The 22966-nt window shown below is 43.1% G+C and overlaps 1 protein-coding gene across 6 annotated transcripts in view; it reads right to left on the bottom strand.

The window, feature by feature from the left end:
- Positions 1-22966, bottom strand: part of TBC1D22A (TBC1 domain family member 22A) — a 1763002-nt gene that overhangs the window by 1647924 nt on the left and 92112 nt on the right. For all 6 annotated transcript variants that reach the window (XM_069229720.1, XM_069229719.1, XM_069229718.1 and 3 more), the window contains exon 3: positions 12741-13075. In XM_069229720.1, the coding sequence (XP_069085821.1) occupies positions 12741-13075 (335 nt within the window). The remainder of the gene's footprint in view (positions 1-12740; positions 13076-22966) is intronic.

A 22966-nucleotide genomic window follows, 5' to 3' on the forward strand; every position in this document is an offset into this window, starting at 1 on the left:
CCATGCATAAGGGCTGCCACAGATCACCTTTTACTGTTTGGGCTTTTTGGTGAGGTATTGCTTGTGAGCCGGCAGGGTTGGGCCAACATTTGTGAGTTGTTGTAGGATTGGCCTAATCACCTACAAACAAAAGTGCTGTCATCCTTAAACCAGCAGTCTTGCCTAGAGCAAGAGTCCAACTATGACATGGCTCCACCAATGATGGTGTTTAGGCACTAATTTACGGATGCCCTGAGTATCACTGTGTCACACACAGGTACCCTAAATACCATTATACAGAGATGTCCATGGTCTTGGGGAAGATCCTCCTCAGCTGAACAGGAAGCACCTAACTAGGTTGTTTGAGCTCATAAAAGGACTTTCTCCCCACTTGGTTTCACAATATGGCTAACGCCATAGACACGTCTCAGAATGCCAGACAAGCATTAACACAACATTTAGCAGCGCATGGCCTAACAGAAGAGAGTGGGGATGTCACATTCATTGTAGAAGCTAATGAAGCTTACCAAACAGAAACATTCTACTCCTGGGTCACCTTTCCTGAGGAGGACCCTAGATCATTCACATTTCACACATACAGAATTGCAAATGTACCATGCATACCAGTATCTTGAGATTCCAATTACTTATCAAGAACATCACAACTGGTTTAATGGCGCCTTACCATATGTAATACAACTTGTGAGATTAGGTCCCTTAGATAACGACGGACCAACGTGGCCTATGTTTGCCACATATACACCTCACCCTGGTGACAAAACATGCAGGCAGTTGATCTGCACAATCTATACCATGAGCTAGTTACACTAGATGGACGACGTGTTCAGTTCGTAATGCGAACTCTTAACACAACACCAGTGCGTCCAGCACCACCACCAGCTGCTGGATCCCAATTGGCTACTACCGAGATCAATCCACTAACAGTACATTCTATCATGGGGAAAGTGCCCACGGAACGAGAGAAAATCCCGTTCTGGATAGCCCAGAAAATGAATCAGATGGAAGCCATGTTTCCCCATATGGGACGACAGGAAAAACAGAATTCTCACAATATGCTTGCCCTTCGGGATAGTTCTCTCAGTGGATGACTGTGCCACATGGGGTACAGTCTTCGCCATGATCTATACTACCACACATGGTACCCAAACACTTGCCAATTTACCCGAAGTGTTAAAACAAATTCAAAATGAGCACGGGGCTGCATCAGCCCTATATTTGGGGATGAAATTAATGCGTAACTTCGAAGCAGTTTCCTCAATAATACTCAGTAACATTAAAGGGGAAGTGGTTGTGTGGGTTATGCACCAGCAGCGAGAGAGATTCCACACCTAGAACAGGAGACACAGCTACAGAAAAGTATTTCCGATACCTATAGCAATATAGGACGGCATAGTTTGGGAACCAAGCTGAAAAGCCTGAAATACATGGTATCATCCCTAAGGAAGGTACCAAACAAGCACAGGAGGGCTCTAAAAAGTGATGGGATTAACAAAAGCAAATTAAAGACAGAAGAAGTCAGAGAGTAGGTTCTCCACACCCGGAGAACTCCAAAGGAGATATAGTGACAGGAAATAGAGAAAATATAAAAGCTGCTGACAGATATACTGATTGACGTCCCTCTTGTTTCTTTCCAGATGCACCGGATAGATGTAGCGAGAGAGTGGGTCAGTCAGAGCGATGTCCAGACTACGTGAAACAGAAGAAAGACTCACCAGTCTTCAGACATAAAGGAAGAAAAGTCCCTACAACAAAAGCCACAGTTTAAAAAGAAAAATGTGGCAGCACTGTCAGTTAAGAATGCCAGTACACTTGAGAACATTGCTGAAGAACAAGACGTGGACAGTGACACTGCAAGACAGTGCAGCAAGGGTCACAATATTTGCTAGAGTCTGAAAGATCATCTGAATGCGACAGCAACTTGTGACTTTATTGCAGTCGAGACTGCTTATGGGTGCATTCTCCCATCCGACAGGGTTTATGACCCAAATTGATGGAGACATAGACAGCACCATTAGTGTGATATTCTGGGATTAACCTAGTTGTGCTGTCCAGCTGGCCGAGAGGGACTGGCCACCCGAGCAGGTCTGTAAGCTCCTACATGGGGAAGATGTAATCTTGTCTTCTTTCTTTGATCTTGTTCCAGATAATGTAGGTTGGGACAAGGATTCTCCTTGCCATGTAATACCTATTAGGTCTACACTCCAACCTCAGCCAAAATATACTGTTGAACATGAAGCTAAAGCTCCAATGAGGGAGATCCTCACTCAGCTCAAGTAACAAGGGGTAATTGAGCCCTCTTTCTCTGCAATGAATAACCTGTTATTCCACGTTTCAAAACCCTACCATTCTTACAGAATAGTCTTAGATTACAGACACTCAAATAGTCGTACACACATATATGCAATGCAAAATTCATACAATACAGCACTAATTAACAACAGTGCAGAAACACAGATATCTCCAATGGTTTTTTTGTCTGCCACAATTTAGCACACAAAAGTAAGGACCTGAGTGCATTCTCATTTGGCTCACAAAAACACTTCTGTTGTTTGCTCCAAGGCTACAAGAACAGCCCAGGGCTGTTGTCAGCCCGTGTAACATCAATATTGCATGATATTCATCCTGAGGCGTTGTCTTAAGTGGATGACCTCTATCTCACAGATGAAGACCTCAACATTCATCATGCCAGAGTCGATTGGCTCTTTCTAAGATTCGCAGCCCTTGGTTACAAATTTAATTTTAGGATAACTAAAATAGCCTTTCACAGTGTATTGTTCCTGGGATATGAGCTATCAAACGAGGGGAAGAGCTTGGCCCTGCACTTTCTACAGAAATGTGCATAACTCCACCCACCAAACACTCTCAATAAACTACAGTCTTTACTTGGTTTCTTTAATTTTGGCAGAACATACATTCCTGACTATGCACAACGTATCAAGCAACAGGACATGCTAGAAGCAAAACAGTTGCACACCTGTGACAACAAAACAAACTTGGTCATCAGAATTATTGCTGGTGCAATTGGGTTCACTTATGTCACTTTAAACGAGGCCAGCACAGTGCCACACCATATAAGTCACATTTATCCTCAAATGCAGAACAACGTTTTGCACCCACAGAAAAAATTCTAACTGCAGTTCAGATGGCTATCATTAAGGGGAGGCCACTTGCCCAAGGGAAATGCATCATTGTTGTTACCCCGGTGCCAGCCTTAGAGGCTGTCACCAAAGCAAGCGTTCCTAACGCTTAAGCATTACATCCACGCTGGATTCAATGGGCAACTTCCCTGACTGCCACTGATGTTGATTACAAATTTGATCCGAAACTTCAGACAAGAAATTCTCCAATATGAACAGGAGTACCCTCCAACTCTAGACATCCTGCCACTTGACAGATACCATACTGTCATTTACACTAATGGTTCAGCACAATCAGCTGTAGGTACCAAACATCAGTACTTCGCCGCTTGCAGAGCCATAAGCAGAGTGTTGAAGAATGATATATTCCACCCTCATAATACCTACACGCAGACCCTGGGGGACTGCACAGCTCAGTTAGCTGAACTCTAAGCCCTTATCCTAGTTCTGGAACACATGGACAATTCACTCTGATTGTCAGTGAATCGTATTATTGTGTCCATTCCTACAATGATTATCTTAATCATTGGCGATTGAACGGGTTCAGAGAGTCCAAAGGGAACACCATAAACCACAGAACTCTGTGGGGGAGGGTGGCTGATCTCAAGGATAAGCTACCTATTGTTCATGTACTCCATTCATTGGGCCACCAACAATGTGTAGGTGTACACGTTATCAGCAATACTTTGGCTGATGAAGTGGCCAAATCCGCACTAGCTACGGCTTCTGTTGCTGCAGTGACTCGTTCCCAGCGAGATTGGATAATGACATTTTGGTTGCCATGAAAGCTTGGGCTGAAGGCAAGCCTCTCCCAAAAGCATACCCTACAAAATATTCATACCACATCAGTGCACAGAATGTTGCTTATGCAACACTTCGTGGGGTTGGAGTTCGAGTGATCCCCAATAAAGACCAGAGATTAGATCTAATGAAAGCAGCGCATGAGGGTGTCGCCTTTGCACATGCTGCTATTGAGGCCACAATAACACTTCTACAGAAATGCTTCTGGTGGCCAGGTAGATCTAAACATACCAAGCAATATCACCTTTGTTGTGTCATTTGCAAGCAGATAAAGAGTTCAAATAACAAACGCCCATCACAGATATCCCTCTAGGTGTCCAACAGACCACTACAATGTCTGTACCTGGACCACTGTGGTTCCCTTCAAATGGATGGTGCATACAAATACATCTCAGTCACTGTATATTCTTGTTCTAGATCCCTGTGGGATGCTCGAACTTTTATAAAAGACTTGCTGATCTTTAGCAGTACATATGCCGTTGCAACATTCCATTCGGACAAGGGCCCTGCCTTTGCCTCCAAGGCATTCAGGGCCACATGGGAATGATGGGTGCTGAACTACATTACTCCTCACCCTACCATCCCGGGGGAAATTCAGTTGTGGAGAGGAGGAATTGAGATCTAAAGCAGTCCTTTACAGCCAGAGTATTAGGTTCTGGCTGCAGCTGGCTTTATCACCTATAGGGGGGCCAGAGATCACTGAATATTCTGCCAAAAAGGTTCTTAGGAAAACACACTACTTATGAGGTTCTCTTTGGGATACCTATGTATGTCCCAGATCTAGATGGCCCTGGTTTGTTGGCAGAAGATACACCTTTTTACATAAATGAACATCTCACTGTCTTACAGGACCTTCATCAATTACGTGATAAGTCATCTGCCAGTGCTGCCACCTTAGGAATAAGGGATTTGCCAACAACTTCTACTGGCTGGATACCTAGAGTTGAGGATCTGGTTTGTGAAAAGATCGCTGTGAAGAAGGAATTCAGCCCATTCTACAGAGCACCGGTCCAAGGCTTAAAAAAAACTATTTAATTTATCCATGGAACTATCTGTGGATATTCCGGACACTGCTTGCCTTTCTTTTATGGATTGGTTTTGTGACTGTTTTCTTCCTGTTTATAAGTGGTCATTAACTTCCTGAATGCTCCTCTGGTGAGTCTGTGGATGAAGTTCTCACTCCTTATCTTTCCTCACATGAGGTCTGAAGAGACTTGTCCCTTGGGAACATTTCAGCAGTACTGATTCCTGATGGGATTGTGTGGAATAAAGTTTGATTTGATATATACAGGCTTAAAAGATTTCAGTGACTGATGTAATTACACCTGGTGTTGTTTCCGATGACTGGGATGTTCAAACAGTTGATTCCATGTTAGCAGAATTGAAGGATTACACTGTATTTGAAAGTGATGATGTGTAACCTAACACAAAGAATTATGGGGAAATGTTCTGGTATAACAACTGAGGACATTACTACCTGTACTGTGTAACCAGACACAGATCGGTGTTCAATTACACACAAGGGGAACACTGTTCACCTCCACCTGTGGGGAGCCCAAAATATTATTCAGATAAATTCACATATTTTTCTGGGCATGACGATAAGAATGCAAAGTCATACTATTTTAAGATACCACCTTCTAAAATTAGGAAGATTTTACTAACAAACACAAAATTGATCTATTCAGATTCCTTTGTTTCTGGACTTGCAGTTGAAGGATAGGAATACTGGAACAACACTATTGATGTGAAGAGTGTATGGGGAACACAAGACTGGCAAATTCAGGGTAGGGAACTTTTATTTAGAGAGTGCCTTATTCCTGTGCAAATGATCTTTTTAAATGACACAATTCAACAGACATTCTGTCTAGGGTAAGAAAAAAAAAAAAAAAATGAATGCACCCAGTATCCCCACACTGTCAAAATTCACCAATTGGCAGTCCTTCCTGAACGTCACTGAGGAAGAATTAGAGGCAAAGGTTTAGTCTGGTACCTATAATTCTTCACTTTCCAGTCCCGTTGGGTGGTTTTTGTGGCCAATAGACACAAATGGGTGTCAGACATGCTTTGTGAATTCCTCATGGAGTTTCAAGATTACCAGGCCGGACCCTCGCTTTGTCTCGGGTCAATACTCGGGTATAGCTACCACATATAGTGTCGGTAAACTGTGCCAACAATGGTTACAGACTAACATGTTAGCAGCAGTTAAAGAACATTTTAATACTCTTTCTGAAGATATAGACTTGTAAGACTTTGTGTTAGGTCCAAGAAAGCCACGCCCTAAAAGATTCAACTATGCCATATACAATGAAATCCGGAAGCTTTCTCAAATGGAAGCTGCTGTGCATTTAAGGCAGATTGATAAAGAGAATTTGGAAAAAGCTTTAGCTTTTGTCAATAATGGTATGAACACTCTTGTCCAACAGTATTTATTCCCTTAATAACATAGTGTCATCTGCGATAGACATAATTTAGAATGAGATGTCCTTTCTACACCATGGACAAAGTCAGCTATGTTCCATAATGCAGTTAGGTTGGACACTACAGATTTTGAAAAATGGCTGCATTCCATGGCAATACATTGACAGTTTTGACTGGTTTGCTGCTTTGAATTGACATTGGCTAAAAGGGAAGCAAGTTTCACCATGCTTCATATGGCGAAGTAAGAAAAGTTGCCTTTCATGGTTGTAGAAAGTCCATCAACAGTATGGCTCGTACATGGCATTATAAATCTGCCCATTTCCACCTTTTGTTTTTTTAAATACTTAAAACATCTTGCAATGGGCAGATATGAGTGGCTAGGCAATAGCTACACTAAAGAAGAGTGGGAGTTGCCCTTTGAATATAAATGTCTGAACGGCGAAACAGAGGTCTTTCTTAGCGGAAGCCAATGCAAACTATTGTTAGTCATTCAATGATTTGTACACAGGTGTCCCTTTGTGGCCTTTGCAATGTGGGGGTCACTAACTTGGACTGTTTTCCAAAGGGTACCCCCGTCCCTTTGATTTGTTTAGCATTTCATGTACTTTCAAATGGAAGTTATGTGGTCCTGAATGAACAAAACGGTCGTGGTATGAGACCAGGAATTGCTTACGCAATTTCAGTCTCTAAGATTCTAACGTGTTGTGGACATGTTTTATTACCTCACACACACAAGAGACAAGAGTAGCAGAAATGTGGCCTCACACCTATACTACAAACATAAATTATGACAAACTGAGCAGATTAAAGGCACTACTGTTCCAGAAACAAGTTGCATTGACATCGGTTAGAGAGACGTATGCTCTCCAGATAGGAAGATCATCAGCCGACATACAATCCCTATTAAACACTAACTTCCCCAAGCACTTTAGAGAGCTGGCATCCAGAATATTCAACACTTTTAGCACTTCGGGGATTGTCCATTTCTTTAAGGCTGTAGGGTCTGTATTTGTGTCCATCTTCCATACTGTCTTCAGAGTCACTCCTTTAGCCATCCATTCACTCTTTTCCAGTGTGTTTGGCAGTTTCACTGTGACTTTGTCATTGATCAGTGGGATTCTGCTGCTGCTGTTCCTGATTCGAGGTGATTGTGCCCCTCTAGCTAAGTGGAGTGATGGAGCTACTACCACCAGCCCAGCTGTGCCGTGATCGCATGGTACAGTTCTTTGGTGCTACGTTGCTACAAAAATTGGAGCATGATTGGTTACTGTCATTCCAACCAGTCCTTTGGTGTGTGCAACCAATCTTTCATTGCCCCTGGTGCCTATTCGAACGTCTACCTTTGGTGTGCCTTGCTGCTTCTGCCAGGGCCTCCTGTGGACAGAGAACTGATGATGTTCCCGATGAGGGTTCATTCACGGTCGTGCCCCATGAGACTGAGACTGATTCGCGAGACTACTTACAAGCCTCACTTGGTGGACTCTAGGGCTCCTTTGGGCACTTTGAATGGTGCTGCTATTGAGGGAGATCCTGCATCTGAGGCTGCTGCACACTAGTGCTCCGTGGATCGGTCTGCCATCGATCTAGCATCTGACGATGTGGCTTCTTTCCTAAATGCCTTTTTTTTTATGGCTTTGAAGACATTCATCAAGATCATGACTACTGTTAAATAAGTTTGACAATTGGCTCTTATTCTAAAATGTCTAAGTTTGCCAGCGTTGCCTTTAAATTTGGCCTGCTCTGCTTGTCATGGTCGACATTGTATCTCTTTGTATGTTTTAGCTATGTTTTAACAAGTTTGTAATTGGATTTTAGTTATATTTTAATATGATTTTAGCTTGTTTTAATTCAGAGCATCTTAGCTTGGGTTCATTCACTTTCTCTGGTGTCATCATTATGGCATCATACTTGTTCCGGCAATGGGGAAGGTGTAGTGGATCCTGTTTAGTTTTAATGGGAATCATGAGTTTAGCTTAGCCTTCTGGCTTGCAGGCCTGTGCAACCATCACCTAGTGAAGTTTAACCTCCTTAGCATACTCTATATTAGCATATTCAATTATTTCTTCCAAGATGGCTCCTATGTTTATAGTTAGGAGATGTTTTAGGTTCACTTTATTAGTGCCACTCTGTAAAGGCGTCACTATCAGTGTCAAAGACAAATGAGATACGTAGGTCTTCACATCATGTACTCTCCCAATTTCATGTGACAGTAACATAATGTACCTTTTCAGGGAATTGTTTATATAATTGCCACCCAAAGCATGTCATCTTATCTATTGTTTGGGAACTTACCTGCATCAGGGGTCCTACAAGATCTGTATAAATACATCTCACACAGACATGATTATCAGAGGGATTCCTACCAAATGCCATCAACGTTATCTATGCTACACATCGCCTTGATCTAGAGCCAGCCTTAGTGTCACCACAGAGTCTGATCTATAGACCTCATTCCAAGGTAACAATGGTTGGGAGGCTCTTCTCATGGACAAGGTACTTGCGGATTAGGTTGAACACACCTAGCTCTCTTCTAGGTTTGAGGTTAGGTTCCTCATGCTAGGGCCTTAGGGTTTATTTCACACCTGCTTTACATCTTATGTTATTGCAAGAGGGACGGCAAGATATTCATGACTCATTTTTACCATTCTGTTTTTTGCATTGTTCATTGTTCATTGTCCTAATCATTACAGCCCGTGCAATTTATAGTAGATTGCAGTCTTGTTGATTAAACTTATTGAAAACTTTACAGAATCTCTTTCATTGACTGTGTGTGACTGAGACATGTTTCTCGTGTGAGAAAAAGGTAATCTCCATTTAGCCACGACTCCCCTGACATGTCACACACTTGAGTCCATCTGTAAAGGCTGCCACAAATCACCTTTTACTGTATGGGTTTTTTGGTGAGGTACTGCTTGTGAGCCAGGAGGATTGGGCTGACAGTTGCGACTTGTTGTAGGATTGGCCTAGTCACCTAGAAACAAAAGCACTGTCATCCCTAAACCAGCAGTCTTGTCTAGAGCTAGAGTCCAAGTACAACAAATTCTATTTAAGGATTAAAATGCCTGCACAAACTCCTTCTCTCATTTTAACCACTTCATTTTAAGTACTTCTCATGCATGGCGGAGACCCGTCCTATCAAGCCCTTCTCCAACTGCCCAAGAAGGTGGGAGGGACCATTGTCCATAGATTTTCTCCTTCTAGTCTTCTTAAAATCTCCCAAAGCCCATGCCTTCCTTATTCTGCAAGATAGAAGTGAAACACGGTCTTTCTAGGCACCTCTGTTACACCCTTTCAAACACTAAGGCTCTATTTGTCTTAAAGATCCCCTGACTTCAAGGGGATCCCATGGGATATTTCCTTGGAGTACAATTGTTAAATAAAATCGCCAAATACATTTGCAGAGCTGGCCCTTGAGCACTTGCAAAGATCTTATATCAGACGTTTGACAAAATAAAAGACTACCAGTCCTTTGTATGAGCAGACTTTTCGGCAGTTCTGTTAGATGTCTATCACAAGGGGAGTGGAATGAAGCTCAATAAGCATATAGGGCTTATAAGGTTTCATCTCTCACTTCTTTAAACCCACCTTAGAATGGGAAATTAAATGCTGGCAGCTAGACAGCAGATGTTAGCAACCTAGCTAAAATTAGATTTGTAAGAAGCATAATATAACACCTTTTACAAATATCATTTTGACATCTGAAAATAAAATCCATGTTTCCTAATGATTTTTGTTTTTGCTATGCAGTTATTTGTCAATTGAAAGGTGTCCTATCTTCTCCTGGGGAAGGATCCAGGGCAGTCTTTAATTTCCATGTAATCTCAGGATTACAAGACTGCTGCTAGGGTCAAAGAAGCTGGACTCTTGCAGACATACAGGAAGAACAGTGTCTGGTACATCATAGAAGAAAGAAACCTCGAGGACTTTTGGACATCATCCTGACTGTATAAAAAGGACTTTTCCCTCTTAAGTGCTAGGCCTGCTGCCTAAGGATCCTCCTCCGATAACAATTTGTAGCACCAGAAAATAATATTTGCTGCAATAGTATTGCTGAACACCAACATGCTTCTAAAATGAAAGGTGTGCAGCCTGCTGTGGTTTCTCCTACTGTGCATTAATCTCCAAACATCCTTCTATCATACATCCAAACAGAAGGAGGCTGCAACACCGGAGTACAGTCTTTTTTTAAAATTATTTTATTAAAGTGCCACCACTTGATGCGTTTCGGCTACCATGCAGCCTTGTTCACAATACAGGGCTCCATTTACAGCCTATATTTAAAGTGCAAATGTGCAATGTAGAGCAAACCATAGAAAACATACTTTCAAGAAATGTTACATGAGTCGTTCAGCCATATTACTTTCACATTACACCGCCATGCATTGATGGTAATCAACACACTGAATACCCATGGAGAAATTTAAATAAAAAAAAAATGCTATTATGTATAGCAGCAATTACTAGCATTTCAGAATGTCTAACATTTGTAATGTAGTCCAGCTGAAGTGGGCAGGTCTTTTTCTCCAAAGGTACCATATAGTTAGACAAATTATCTTTGTATATATTATTAGCATGTTTGAGTAGTAACTACAAAAAATACAAACTTAATGTCCAAGTGGGATATTACACAAGGCTGCCTTTCTCATCATTGATATATCTCAAATGCTTCTAAAAATCGTATTCTCCTAAAATATACACTGTAATTTTGTCTCCACAGGTAATTCATTCGTATTTTCAAAGTGCCTTTTATAAAGTGTCTAAATTACCTATTCAAAGTAACTAGTGCAAATCAATTAAATGGTGATTAAAAATCATGGAATCACCATACAATTGCTGCTTAGAAAAGGGGTTTTATAAATGTGTATTTAGATCTTCTTCAGTATTCGACCCTGATGGTATTTTAGTATTATGCTCAATGATGTAGTTATATTCCAAACATCAAAAACTTTTTCTCTGTCTCCACCACCCTTATCTCTGGGTACTGCATATATACCAAAATAGGACAGCACTCTGTCCTCATTTCCATGGTACTCCTCAAAATGCCTTGCAACTGGATAGTTTCTGTCCTTTCTCCTGATCGCGCTGATGTAGTGTAAGATTCTCTTATGTACTTTTATTGTTGTGCTTCTTACATAGAATAGGTAATAGGGTTATGTAGGTACATATACTGCATATGTAAGTATGTATACTGCATAATTTGTTTCACAAATGTATTGACTTTTGGTCTTCTTATGCCTGTTTTGTGAAGGTATCATATAATCGTTTGCGTTCATTACATGTTTGCATTTACTACACTTCCTGAAACCCTGATTCTTATTCAACCAAGTGGTGTTCTTCACATCCTCAGGGCTACTCTTTATGAAATAGTTCCTCATTGGCTGTGCTCCCCTAAATGTAAGCCTGGCTTTTTTGGACCTAGTTTATCAGTACCTGGATCATTCTCCATGAGGTGTGTTTTTCAGAAGAATCTTGCAATTGCTGACGCTCCCATTATATGTCACTTTGCACTTTTACTGCAGGTCCTCCTCTTCTTGACTAAATGTGGCTTAAGCGCCAGATCTGAGTGTGAAGGCCCTGTGGACCCCTGAGCGGCCCATTTCTTCAGTTTTGTTTGTTTTTGCTTGCAGCAGATTTTGCTTATGTAAACTTAGTAATATTTTTTCAATATTGCATTTTGGAGCTTGCTTAAATCAACCAGCCTTTCAAATTTCCTGCCCTTCCAAACACGTTTGTCAAACCTAACCATGCTTTTAGTTTAAGCATGAACATCAGACTATTTTATGTCTTCTACTGACTGACAAAACTAGCTACTATTTAGATTGCACATTGCACTTTATATTTATTAGATACAGGTAAGTGTACGGTTTTGTCAATTGCCACAGATTTGAGAGTTACGTAGTCTTTCATCCGTAGCTAACTTATGTCTCTATCATATGTACAGGTATCCTACCAAACTGTAAAAATGGTGTGCATTTCTCCTTGACTTTAACTTTTTAACCCTGTATATTTTTTGTTAATTGTAACACACAAATATTACTCCTATATAAAAAATATAGTTTGCACTTTTGGATGTACTTCATCAATGAATACCACAATGTAGATTGATCCATAAATACAAATAGTGTTCAAACAATTTAGAGAAGATATTAAATCCAGTCCCCACTGAATTTTTTCTCATATGGATGCACACAGATACACTTAATCCGACTTACAGAAATACTAGGCATACCACTGATTATATATTAAAGAAAAAGTTGAAAAGTATTAACATTCCTTGAACACTACACTGATGGGAAAAGTAAGTGAACATTTTGAAAATAAACACGACCCAATAAAACAGCAACTTACATTTCAATCTCTCAGTTTCATTTTTCAACTTACCAGTAGTGGGAGGAAGCTGGCTCTCACTTGCTGATTTGACCAACTTGTTGCTCCCCATCGAAGGTAGTTCGAGAAATCGGGCCCTTTCACTAGGTAGATTTTCCTCTTGTACTTTCTGTTGATCATGTAATTTGCTGTGGTTTCTGATGACCTTGTTTGCAGTTTCCATCACTACCTTGGTATTGAGGCTTTCAGTTGCCATTGCTAGAAGTTGATCATCATCATCTTCCCCGGCATCCCAAGCATCACTTGTAATGCTTTCAAATTCTTGAAATGTTGTCACTTTCTTTATTTTTACTGGGGTTGTTGGTGGCTTGGTATTAGCTTTAATTAGACTGAAACAAATTAATTATAAGCATTTTTAAATACAAAATAAAGTTTACAAAATGTATTCCAAACAAGTATAATCTGTAAGAATGACAGCACCGCAATAGTGAGCAATACAGTGGAGCATGAATACTGGTGTTACTGCTAATGGTGACCATCATGTGCAGCTTAGAGAAAACTATAGCTCATAAATCAGGCTAATGTGATTCTGAAAAACAGCACATTTTACTAGTAACGTTACATACACAAAGAGTTTTGAGGTCAGCCGCCTTTGCCTATTCCAAGGTTGGAGGGCCGACTAGGCCACTAGGAAAGCATACATTCAAAGTAAGAATAGGTCAGCCCTTTTTAGGTTGAGCGCGCAGGTTTTCTGACGTGTTGCAATGTATCTGTCGACTTCTAACCACACCCACCGCACGCCCATCGCTCGTTCATGGGCTTGCCTTTCAAAAATCCTTTGTTATCACCTGTAAATGCTTTAAGTTTCTGCCTCCTTGGGACAGTTTTGCTACCGCCTTGGCCATCAACCCTGTTAAATGTATATTTGTACTATTGCCGATACGTTTGCGAGTGAACTTCTTTTTCCTTTTATGTCTAACCTTCACGCTTACTTTTCATTTTCAATTTATGTGGCAATAAAAGTCCAGTGAGGAATTTACAACGCTAATAGCTCTAGCTCGAGCACACACGAGGCCCTTTGCATTGCAAAGGCTTGTTAGCTATTGACTTGGTTGGGAACGTCAGCGTTATCTTGGAACAGCCAACATGACAGGCTTTTGGCAATTACGCTGTCAATAACTGAAAGGTGGGAATTTGCAAGTGCACTGGAGTCAAGAATGTAATAGGACAGCAAAAGTCTATGAATTCCTCACCCACAGAGGGCGTTTTGTCCAAACTGTGAAACGGCAAAGTGGGGAGGGAAGTTATTATGCAAGCTGTTGTTTCGAGAAGCAATTATGTATATATGCTTAGGTGCTTAATTGCAAAACGTAGGGGTCAGTGTGAAAGTTTTGCACTCACAAGCAGTTTACAGGCTTTTCTCTTTTTTTTTTCTTGTAGCAAGTCTGAAGGATGCTAATAATACAAGCTTAAAAATTGCCCGGAAAGTATTATACGTTGTGGGGTAGCATTTATCCTGTAACAGTACATGCGGTGCGCTTCCTTAATGACAAATGAACAGGTAGGGAAGCTTTTTCATGATCAATAATGTTGTGATATATAGTTATTGCACATTCATTTTCTGTTTGCTCTATGGGTACATACCATTTCAAAGAACTGGAAATGTATTATTGGAAGCAACGTGTTTTCTTTTTTTGCTGCATTTGCTTTTTAATCCCCACTGCTTAATAAAAGCCACACTCGTGACTGATCGTCTTGTAGTATATTTGATTTTGAAATAAACAGCAATTCGACACACCAGGAAACCTTCAAGTACTCAAGACCAAGCATTTTGGCTTATCTTTTGCTGGTTAAATCTATGCAAACTAGGGATAGGGGACATATTCCTTATAATTACTATGTGGAACAAACTCCTTCAAGCACATTAATTGTTGTAAAAAAAAAAATAAGGATACTGACGCCAAGAATAAGAAGCTTATGGGCCAAAATATTTAGAAATATGTCCCGCTTCAGTTCTCTTTAATGCAAGGCAGACATATGAATAACACTGCCTTAACGAATTGTTCGGAATTTGCGGAGCAGGAAGGGTACACTAAACATGCTATTCACTTACTCTGTCAATCACAAATTACAACAATTACCGTCACTGCATTAAAGGAGATGATTGAGACACACCAATACAGATGCATCATGCAATTGCTACAAATTCAAATTCTCTCTCTCTTTCCGGCATGCATCTGACCCCCTTAGGGGTTATCCGCGTTGTTGGAGGAACACAGTATGATAAAAAAAAAAATCACACTTCCATACACAATTGTATGGGTATATCTGGCAACTAGTGTCGTGCTCCAGTAAGCAGACCTATGAGATTCTCCTAGAAGATAGCACAGAACTCTGAAATGGCAGGAGCTATGTAGTAATTGAATTACCTGGAATTAGTAAATTTTTTAACAAATGTGAAAAAACTCAGTGATGAATTAATGAAGGAAATCTTGGAAAAGGAAGAGGAAATAAAATCACAATGCCTCTAGCAACACATAGGAAACATCTTGAGGACTTAATTCAAAGGCTTGAGATTCCCTAATCCAGTAAATAACCAACCTTAAGAACCCTCCCCCGATGCATTTACACGCACAAGCATTTTCATAGGTGGTGGACACACACTACAAGCCAGAAACAGAACCGGTGGTTCCATAATAACCACAAGATACCAGATATGTAGCTAAGAGAGCTACAGATGTAACTCCATAATTGGACAATCAGAAACCAGGAGGAACTAAATGAATTACTCCCTACTACATATCCATTACAGAAGGCAGAAGCACATCAAGTTCAGTTTACGCAAGACATTCGGAATTAAGGAGCAGGCAACTGTATAGGGCAAAACCTTATTAGTCCCCCCTCCACCATTTTTTAGGGCTGTTTAGTGAGAAGAAGAGTTGGTGGATGAGGTCAAGGGGGAGAAAAGGAAAATCACAAGGAATACCAACCTGACAGAAAAAGTTCCCCGGGATCATGAGAAGCAGAGGCGGAGGTCAATACAAGAACAACAATAATCTTATATCAACAAATGACAGGCCTTAAGAAAGGATTTGGACATGTGTTCACTCATAAACAAGATCCAATATTGTTAAGGATGAAGTTCTCTCAAATAATCAGAAAGAATAAACTGAGCGGCTTCCTCACGAGCAAACTGAACTCTTCTCCACTACTTCACAGGCTTCAAAAACACTGAGGGACTCATTAGGAGTCCGGAAAACCACCAGTTTGGTTTTCAACCTTCTGGCCCTATTATGAGTTTCCCGCTGGCTGAGCAGGAACTCCCCACGACATTGATGCCCGCTCGTAATAGAGCCAGTGGCAATGTTGCGGTGCGTCGGATTCAAAAGCACCCGTCATGCTTTTCACTGCCTGTAAATCAGGCAGTGAAAAACGTGACGGGGCTGCCAATGGGGGCCCCTGCTCTGCCTAAGACCACCAGATTCGTAATGAGGGCCTGAATGTTTCTTTCAGCACAATCTAGTGTAGGCTCAGAAAAAGGAACATTTAAACAGACTGTTCTTAAATATTTAGAGATGTTAGACACCTCACACTATAATTAGATCCAGAACATTAGATGCATGAAACAATAAGAATGATTAGCTCTTCAAACAATACAGAAATAATAATACAAGCAACAGTTAAAGGAGTTATTAGATATGCGGTATTCCACTCTCTAGAGGACAGTATAAGATATACACCACCATGAAATACATATGAAGTGTGATGGACTGAACATCGTTACGGGCTGGGATGATCATGTGGATGACAATTACTTTCTTTAGTCTATTCATGGAAAGGATTCCTGTTGGAAAGTGGATTATTGGTAAGGGCAGATAAGTAACTACACTTAGCAATAGGGCACTAACCTCCAGTTAGGCCTCAATAAATTAAAACCCAGCTCAACCCTTGGTAGCATGGCAAAAAGTGACAAGGTTTAACTTAGGAGACATATGTGTAAGGCATTTCAAAATCACAAAATAGTAATTAAGTAAAACACAAAAAAGCATAAAAATACCAGTTTATAAACATAGATTATATTTTTATCTTAAAATGACACCAAAACGATTAAAATCGGAAAGGGGAAAAGGAGATATGAATTTTTAAAGAATTAATGCTTTTTAGCGCTTATAAACGAATAGCGCCAATCTGGTCATCTGGTTGCACCTCGACCGGGGCAAAGTCAAAGTTTGAGGTTGACCGCAATGGAGCCCTGCTCGGCTACAGCTCGCGGGAGGCCACGGTCAAAGGTTTACCTTCAGACTTAGTCCTTTTTCTTGAAAAGTTTCTTCAGCGGGACCAAGTCACCAGTCCAATCCGACCTCCTGGAACTCTTCCTTGGATACACGTTGCGGGAGCCCTTGGCAGAGATTCTTACCTTCGGACTCAGTCATTTTTTTTTTTTAGATGAAAATCCTTCGACCGGGGCAAACCTGAATCTTGATCCGACGTCCCTGGAGCCCTCTTCAGATACACTGCCTGGGAGGTCCCGGTCAACTTCCTACATTCAGGCTTAGTAACTTTTTCAGAGACTTTCTTCACCAGGACGAACCTGCAAGCCAGGCCGGGTCGTGGTTGAGGCAAGTCGGCTAGAATTGCTGTGGCGGGTCAGTCCCTTTATGGAGCTTTTTTTCCAAAAGTTCTCTAAACTTCTCCAAACTTCTGGATCTTCTTCCAGATGTTCTTTTAAAGTTATTTTAGTGTCCACAGCTCACACTGAGGTTCCATAAGCTCTGAGATGTTCGTTGAGGGTGCAGACTACAACTCCCAGAGTGCACCTGGTGCAAACTCAATAACAGCCACTTGGCAGTAGTCAGCTGGTCAGTTTCTTCAGGAGTTGGTGCAGGGGACTCTGGTTAGCAATTTTTCACCTGTAGCAAATAGGGAGTCCCTCCTTCAACCAGTTGAAGACAGGCAAAGTCCTTCTTGTGGTGATGCCCAAGTGTGCAGCTGGTGCAGTCCTCCAGAGTACAGTGTCCAGGTGCAGGTCAGAGGTCCAGCAGGGCAGCCCTTCTTCTGTAGTTGGAATCTGGTAGGGATCTGAGGTGTGGGTGCAGGTCTGCCAGTTTTATCCTTGCTCCTGGGTGAAAAACAGGGGGGTCCTAGTTCTTCAATCAGGTGCAGGGTCCATCCCCCTGTGATGACCACTTCCTGTGAAGTGTGGTAAAAATCAATCCCAGGGAGAAACATTCCTCAAAAATCAATCATGGCTGAAAGTGATTTTAGGAGGTCACATCTGGCTGAGCCCACCCACTGCTGTGGCTAAAAATCTTAAACACACCCTTCTCCTGCACTCTCCTAATCTAATCGGGGGGCACCTAATTGTCTGGGTTTGCAGGATGTGAGGGAGGTGCTGGGCTAATCCAAAAGTCCTTCTCTGCCTTTGAAGACCAGTTTGGCAGCCCTCCCCTCTTCATGCTTCCCCATCTGCCGAGGGAAGATCTCCTCCCCAGGGACATTCCTTTGTGCTGTTCGGCCCAGGCTACTTCACACCTCATCAATGCAGCCTGGCCAGGCTGTCAGAGGCTGGCCAATCCTAGCAAAGCACTGCAGGGCTGAAGTTGGCAACTTGTTAGGTAAAGTTTAAAACTCTTTACCTGAACAAGTTATATTAAATCCAACAATTGTAAACTGTGGGATTTATTATAACAATTAATTTGATACCAAACTTAATTCATCTGACACTTAAGAAGACTTAATAAATTAAAAAAAAGTCTCCCTATTCTAGCCCATGGAGGCCATTCACTACAATGAGGGAAACATACATTTGGCTGTTTTACCTCACCAGGGCTTATAAAGCTTAATTTTATAAGGTCCCTGCTTATAGTTACATGGCACCCAGCCCTACGGGCACATAGGGCACACCTTAGGGGTGACATATGTAAAAATAAGGTAGCTTAAGACTTTGGAACTAATTTTAATTCCACAGTTGAATTTGCATGTAACTTTAATTTAAAAGCAGCCAGCAAGGCTGGCCTGCCTTTAGAATGACACTGGGCACCTCAGCAGTGCACCTATGGGTGTACTACCTATGCTGGGTCCCTAAAACTGCATGTCCCACCATATACTAGGGACTTGTAGGTAGGCTGACATAGCCAATTATAATTAGCCTAATTTTCATACTGATTTCACATAGCGCCTAGCCCCTGGGACTGGTTAGCAGTACCCAGGGAACCCTTAGAGTCAAGAAAACACCAGCAAAAAGTGAAAAATGGAGCAAAAAGTCAGGGGGCTCTGCAATCAGCCCTGCTTTCTCACAATTCCAAAAGCATCTTTCCTTTAACTCACAGGGGATAGGATTATTGGTGGACATACAACAGGAACCTGGAAATAGGAAGCTGACAAATAGGAGAGGTACAGGAGGACTGATCAAATCAAATCAAATCATTAACATTTATAAAGCGCGCTACTCAACCGTGCGGGTCTCAAGGCGCTAGGGGAAAAGGGGGGGGTTATCGCTGCTCGAACAGCCAGGCCTTTAGGAGTCTCCGGAAAGCGGAGTGGTCCTGGGTGGTCCTGAGGCTGGTGGGGAGGGAGTTCCAGGTCTTGGCCGCCAGGAAGGAGAAAGATCTCCCACCCGCCGTGGAGCGGCAGATGCGAGGGACGGCAGCGAGTGCGAGGCCAGAGGAGCGGAGGCGGCTGGTGGGGACGTAGAAGCTGAGGCATCTGTTGAGGTATTCCGGTCCCTTGTTGTGGAGGGCTTTGTGTTCGTGTGTGAGAAGTCGGAAGGTGATCCTTTTGCTGACTGGGAGCCAATGCAGGTGTCTCAGGTGTGCGGAGATGTGGCTGTTGCGGGGTACGTCGAGGATGAGGAGGGCCGAGGCGTTTTGAATGCGTTGCAGGCGATTTTGGAGTTTGGCTGTGGTCCCGGCATAGAGGGTGTTGCCGTAGTCCAGGCGGCTCGTGACGAGGGCGTAAGTCACGGTTTTTCTGGTGTCGGCGGGGATCCAGCGGAAGATCTTGCGGAGCATGCGGAGGGTGAGGAAGCAGGCGGAGGACACGGCGTTGACTTGCTTTGTCATGGTGAGGAGAGGGTCCAAGATGAAGCCGAGATTGCGGGCGTGGTCTGTGGGGGTCGGTGCGGTGCAGAGGGCCGTGGGCCACCAGGAGTCGTCCCAGGCGGACGGGGTGTTGCCGAGGATGAGGACTTCCATTTTTTCAGAGTTCAGCTTTAGGCGGCTGAGCCTCATCCAATCTCCGACGTCCTTCATACCCTCTTGTAGGTTGGTCTTGGCGCTGGCGGGGTCCTTGGTGAGGGAGAGTATAAGTTGGGTGTCGTCGGCGTAGGAGGTGATGATGATGTCGTGCTTGCGTACGATGTTGGCGAGGGGGCTCATGTAGACATTGAAGAGTGTCGGGCTGAGTGATGAGCCTTGAGGTACGCCGCAGATGATCTCGGTGGGTTCTGAGCGAAACGGAGGGAGGTAAACTCTTTGGGAACGGTTTGCGAGGAAGGAGGCGATCCAGTCCAGGGCCTGGCCTTGGATCCCGGTGGAGCGGAGGCGGGTGATTAGGGTGCGGTGACAGACGGTGTCAAAGGCAGCCGAGAGGTCGAGGAGAATGAGGGCGACTGTTTCACCGTTGTCCATCAGGGTTCTGATGTCGTCTGTGATGAGATGAGGGCGGTTTCTGTGCTGTGGTTGGTTCGGAATCCGGTTTGTGAAGGGTCGAGCACGTTGTTGTCTTCCAGGAAGGTGGTCAGCTGTTTGTTGACGGTCTTTTCTATTACCTTGGCTGGGAAAGGCAGATGAGAGATGGGGCGGAAGTTTTTCAGGTCGCTCGGGTCAGCCGTAGGTTTCCTTAGTAGGGCGTTGACTTCAGCGTGTTTCCAGCATTCGGGGAAGGTAGCAGAAGAAAAAGAAGAGTTGATGACGGTCTGGAGGTGCGGGGCGATGATGTCGTCGGCTTTGTTAAAGATGAAGTGCGGGCAGGGGTCTGAAGGGGCACCGGAGTGGATAGAGTTCATGATGGATTTGGTTTCTTCCGTGTTGATGTGGGTCCAGTTGTTGAGGGTGATGGCCGGGGATGCGGGTTCGGTGGTGTTTGGTTGGGTCTGGTGTCCGAAGCTGTCGTGGAGGTCACTGATCTTGCGATGGAAGAAAGTGGTGAGGGATTCGCACAAATCCTGTGAGGGCATGACGGCGTTGGCGTTGGGGTTGGAGAACTCCTTGACGATGCTGAAGAGTTCTCTGCTGTTGTGGCTGTTTTTGTCCAGTCTGTCGGTGAAAAAGTTCCTTTTGGCAGCGCGGATCAGGTGGTGGTGTTCGCGGGTAGCGTTCTTGAGGGCGGTCATGTTGTCAGCGGTGTGGTCCTTGCGCCAGGCCTTCTCAAGGGCGCAACAAGTTTTCTTTGATTCTTTGAGGGTGTCAGAGAACCAGAGAGGTTTTTTGGTGTTGGTCTGTCGATGCGTGCGTTTGAGGGGAGCAAGGTTGTCTGCGCAGTTGGAGATCCAGTTTGTGAGGTTGAGGGCTGCGTCGTTGGGGTCGGTGGTGAGGGTGGGTTGGTTGGTGGTGAGTGCGGAGAAGAGTTGCTCTTCAGAGATCTTGTTCCACTGTCGACGAGGGATGGGTTGAGTGCGGAGGTGGCGGGTCTCGCGTCGGAATGTGAAGTGGACGCAGCTGTGGTCGGTCCAGTCTAGGGCGGAGGTGTGGCTGAAGAAGACGTGTTTGCTGGCGGAGAAGATAGGGTCGAGCGTGTGTCCGGCGATGTGGGTGGCGGTGTTCACCAGTTGTTTGAGGCCGAGCTTGGCGAGTTTGTCGAGCAGGGTGGTGGTGGTGTTGGGGTCGTTGTTTTGTTCCAGATGAAGACTGATAAAGACAATCACCTAAACATCCACCCTTCATGAGGAGGACAGGGGTTGTGGGGCTTGCATCGAATAGAAGGGGCCTGGAACTTGTGGAAGGAGAGAATAGTAATGGAAAAAAACAGGCAGATGGGAGAATGCTTAGCCCCCAGCTGAAGGGAACCATCAAAAAGAGACAACTGAAGACATGCAAAAAATCCCAGCTCTATCCCAAAGACAAGAGAAAGAAGCAATCGGAGGAGACCCTGGTCAATGCTGTAGGACAGAACTGCAAATGGGAGAGAACACTGATTCCCTAGATGGTATTGTCGCAGGGGTGGACGGTAGCCTTAGGCAAGTGCTCTCAGGGTGGTAGGAGCCACAGCACAATTTGGGGTTCGGGGCTGAATCACTACCTCTTTTCCCTAAGCACTCAAACTGATCAAACTATTTGGTTTGTTTTATTTATTTTCCTCCTTTTCTCCACCGATTGATACTGCTTAAGTGCAGGGATTATAGGTAGCCCACTAAGCTAATACATATCCTTTTGTTACTTGCTGTTTATAAGTTACAGTCACTGTAATAGAGCACTCTGAACTATGAACCTGCATCAAAGAATTCCATTTGAGCTGCAAGGCATTGGTTTATAACATTCTTGTTTTTTTCCTCACTGATTCGTCACTTTAAGATTGCTGAAAAGGATTCCTTTGGATAGAAAAATGCTCTTTTTAGTGCAGACAACACTAAATCACTGTATTACGTTTTAAATCTTGACTTTGTGTTTCTTCAGAGCAAGTAATCGTAACATGTAATGCCAACCAGTAAAGATAATATGTGATTCCTGCCCCTTGTATGTCCCAATGATCTTATGAAATTTCTCCTAGACATTGATTTAAATGTATTTTTTATTGGTGGGGGGTCCACTTACCTACCCCACTTCTTAGTGCTCCCGTCCTGGCTCAAACATATAACATGGTAGCTTCTACTTTTGCCTCTTCAAAGATAGTCAAAAAAGATTAGTTTCTTGTTGGAAAAATAATCCCATGGTTACTGCCATCCATAGATTTGAAAAACATATAACCCCTGCCTGGACACCCTATAAGAAAGATACTCTGTAAACAGCTCTGAGCCACTTGCATCCTGTTGAACTTGGCCCTCTCTGCAGGGTCACCCCAAACCTTTAGCCTTCATCCTTCCTATTTTTTTACTTTCCTTTTTGTTGGCATTAGGACTCTGCATGCTCTACCGCTGCTAACTAGTGGGAAAGTGTTTGTGCTCTGACCTTTAAACATGGTAAAATTGCCTTATGTCCAATTGATATATTTAATTTACCTACATGTCTCATCTAAAGTGGCAAAAACTGCACACAGGGCCTGTAAATGAAATGCTACTAGCGGACCTGAAGCACTTATTGTGCCACCCGCCTAAATAGCATTTTAAAACATGTCTCAGGTCTGCC

This window comes from Pleurodeles waltl, chromosome 4_1, assembly GCF_031143425.1.
Source record: "Pleurodeles waltl isolate 20211129_DDA chromosome 4_1, aPleWal1.hap1.20221129, whole genome shotgun sequence".
NCBI lineage: Eukaryota > Metazoa > Chordata > Amphibia > Caudata > Salamandridae > Pleurodeles > Pleurodeles waltl.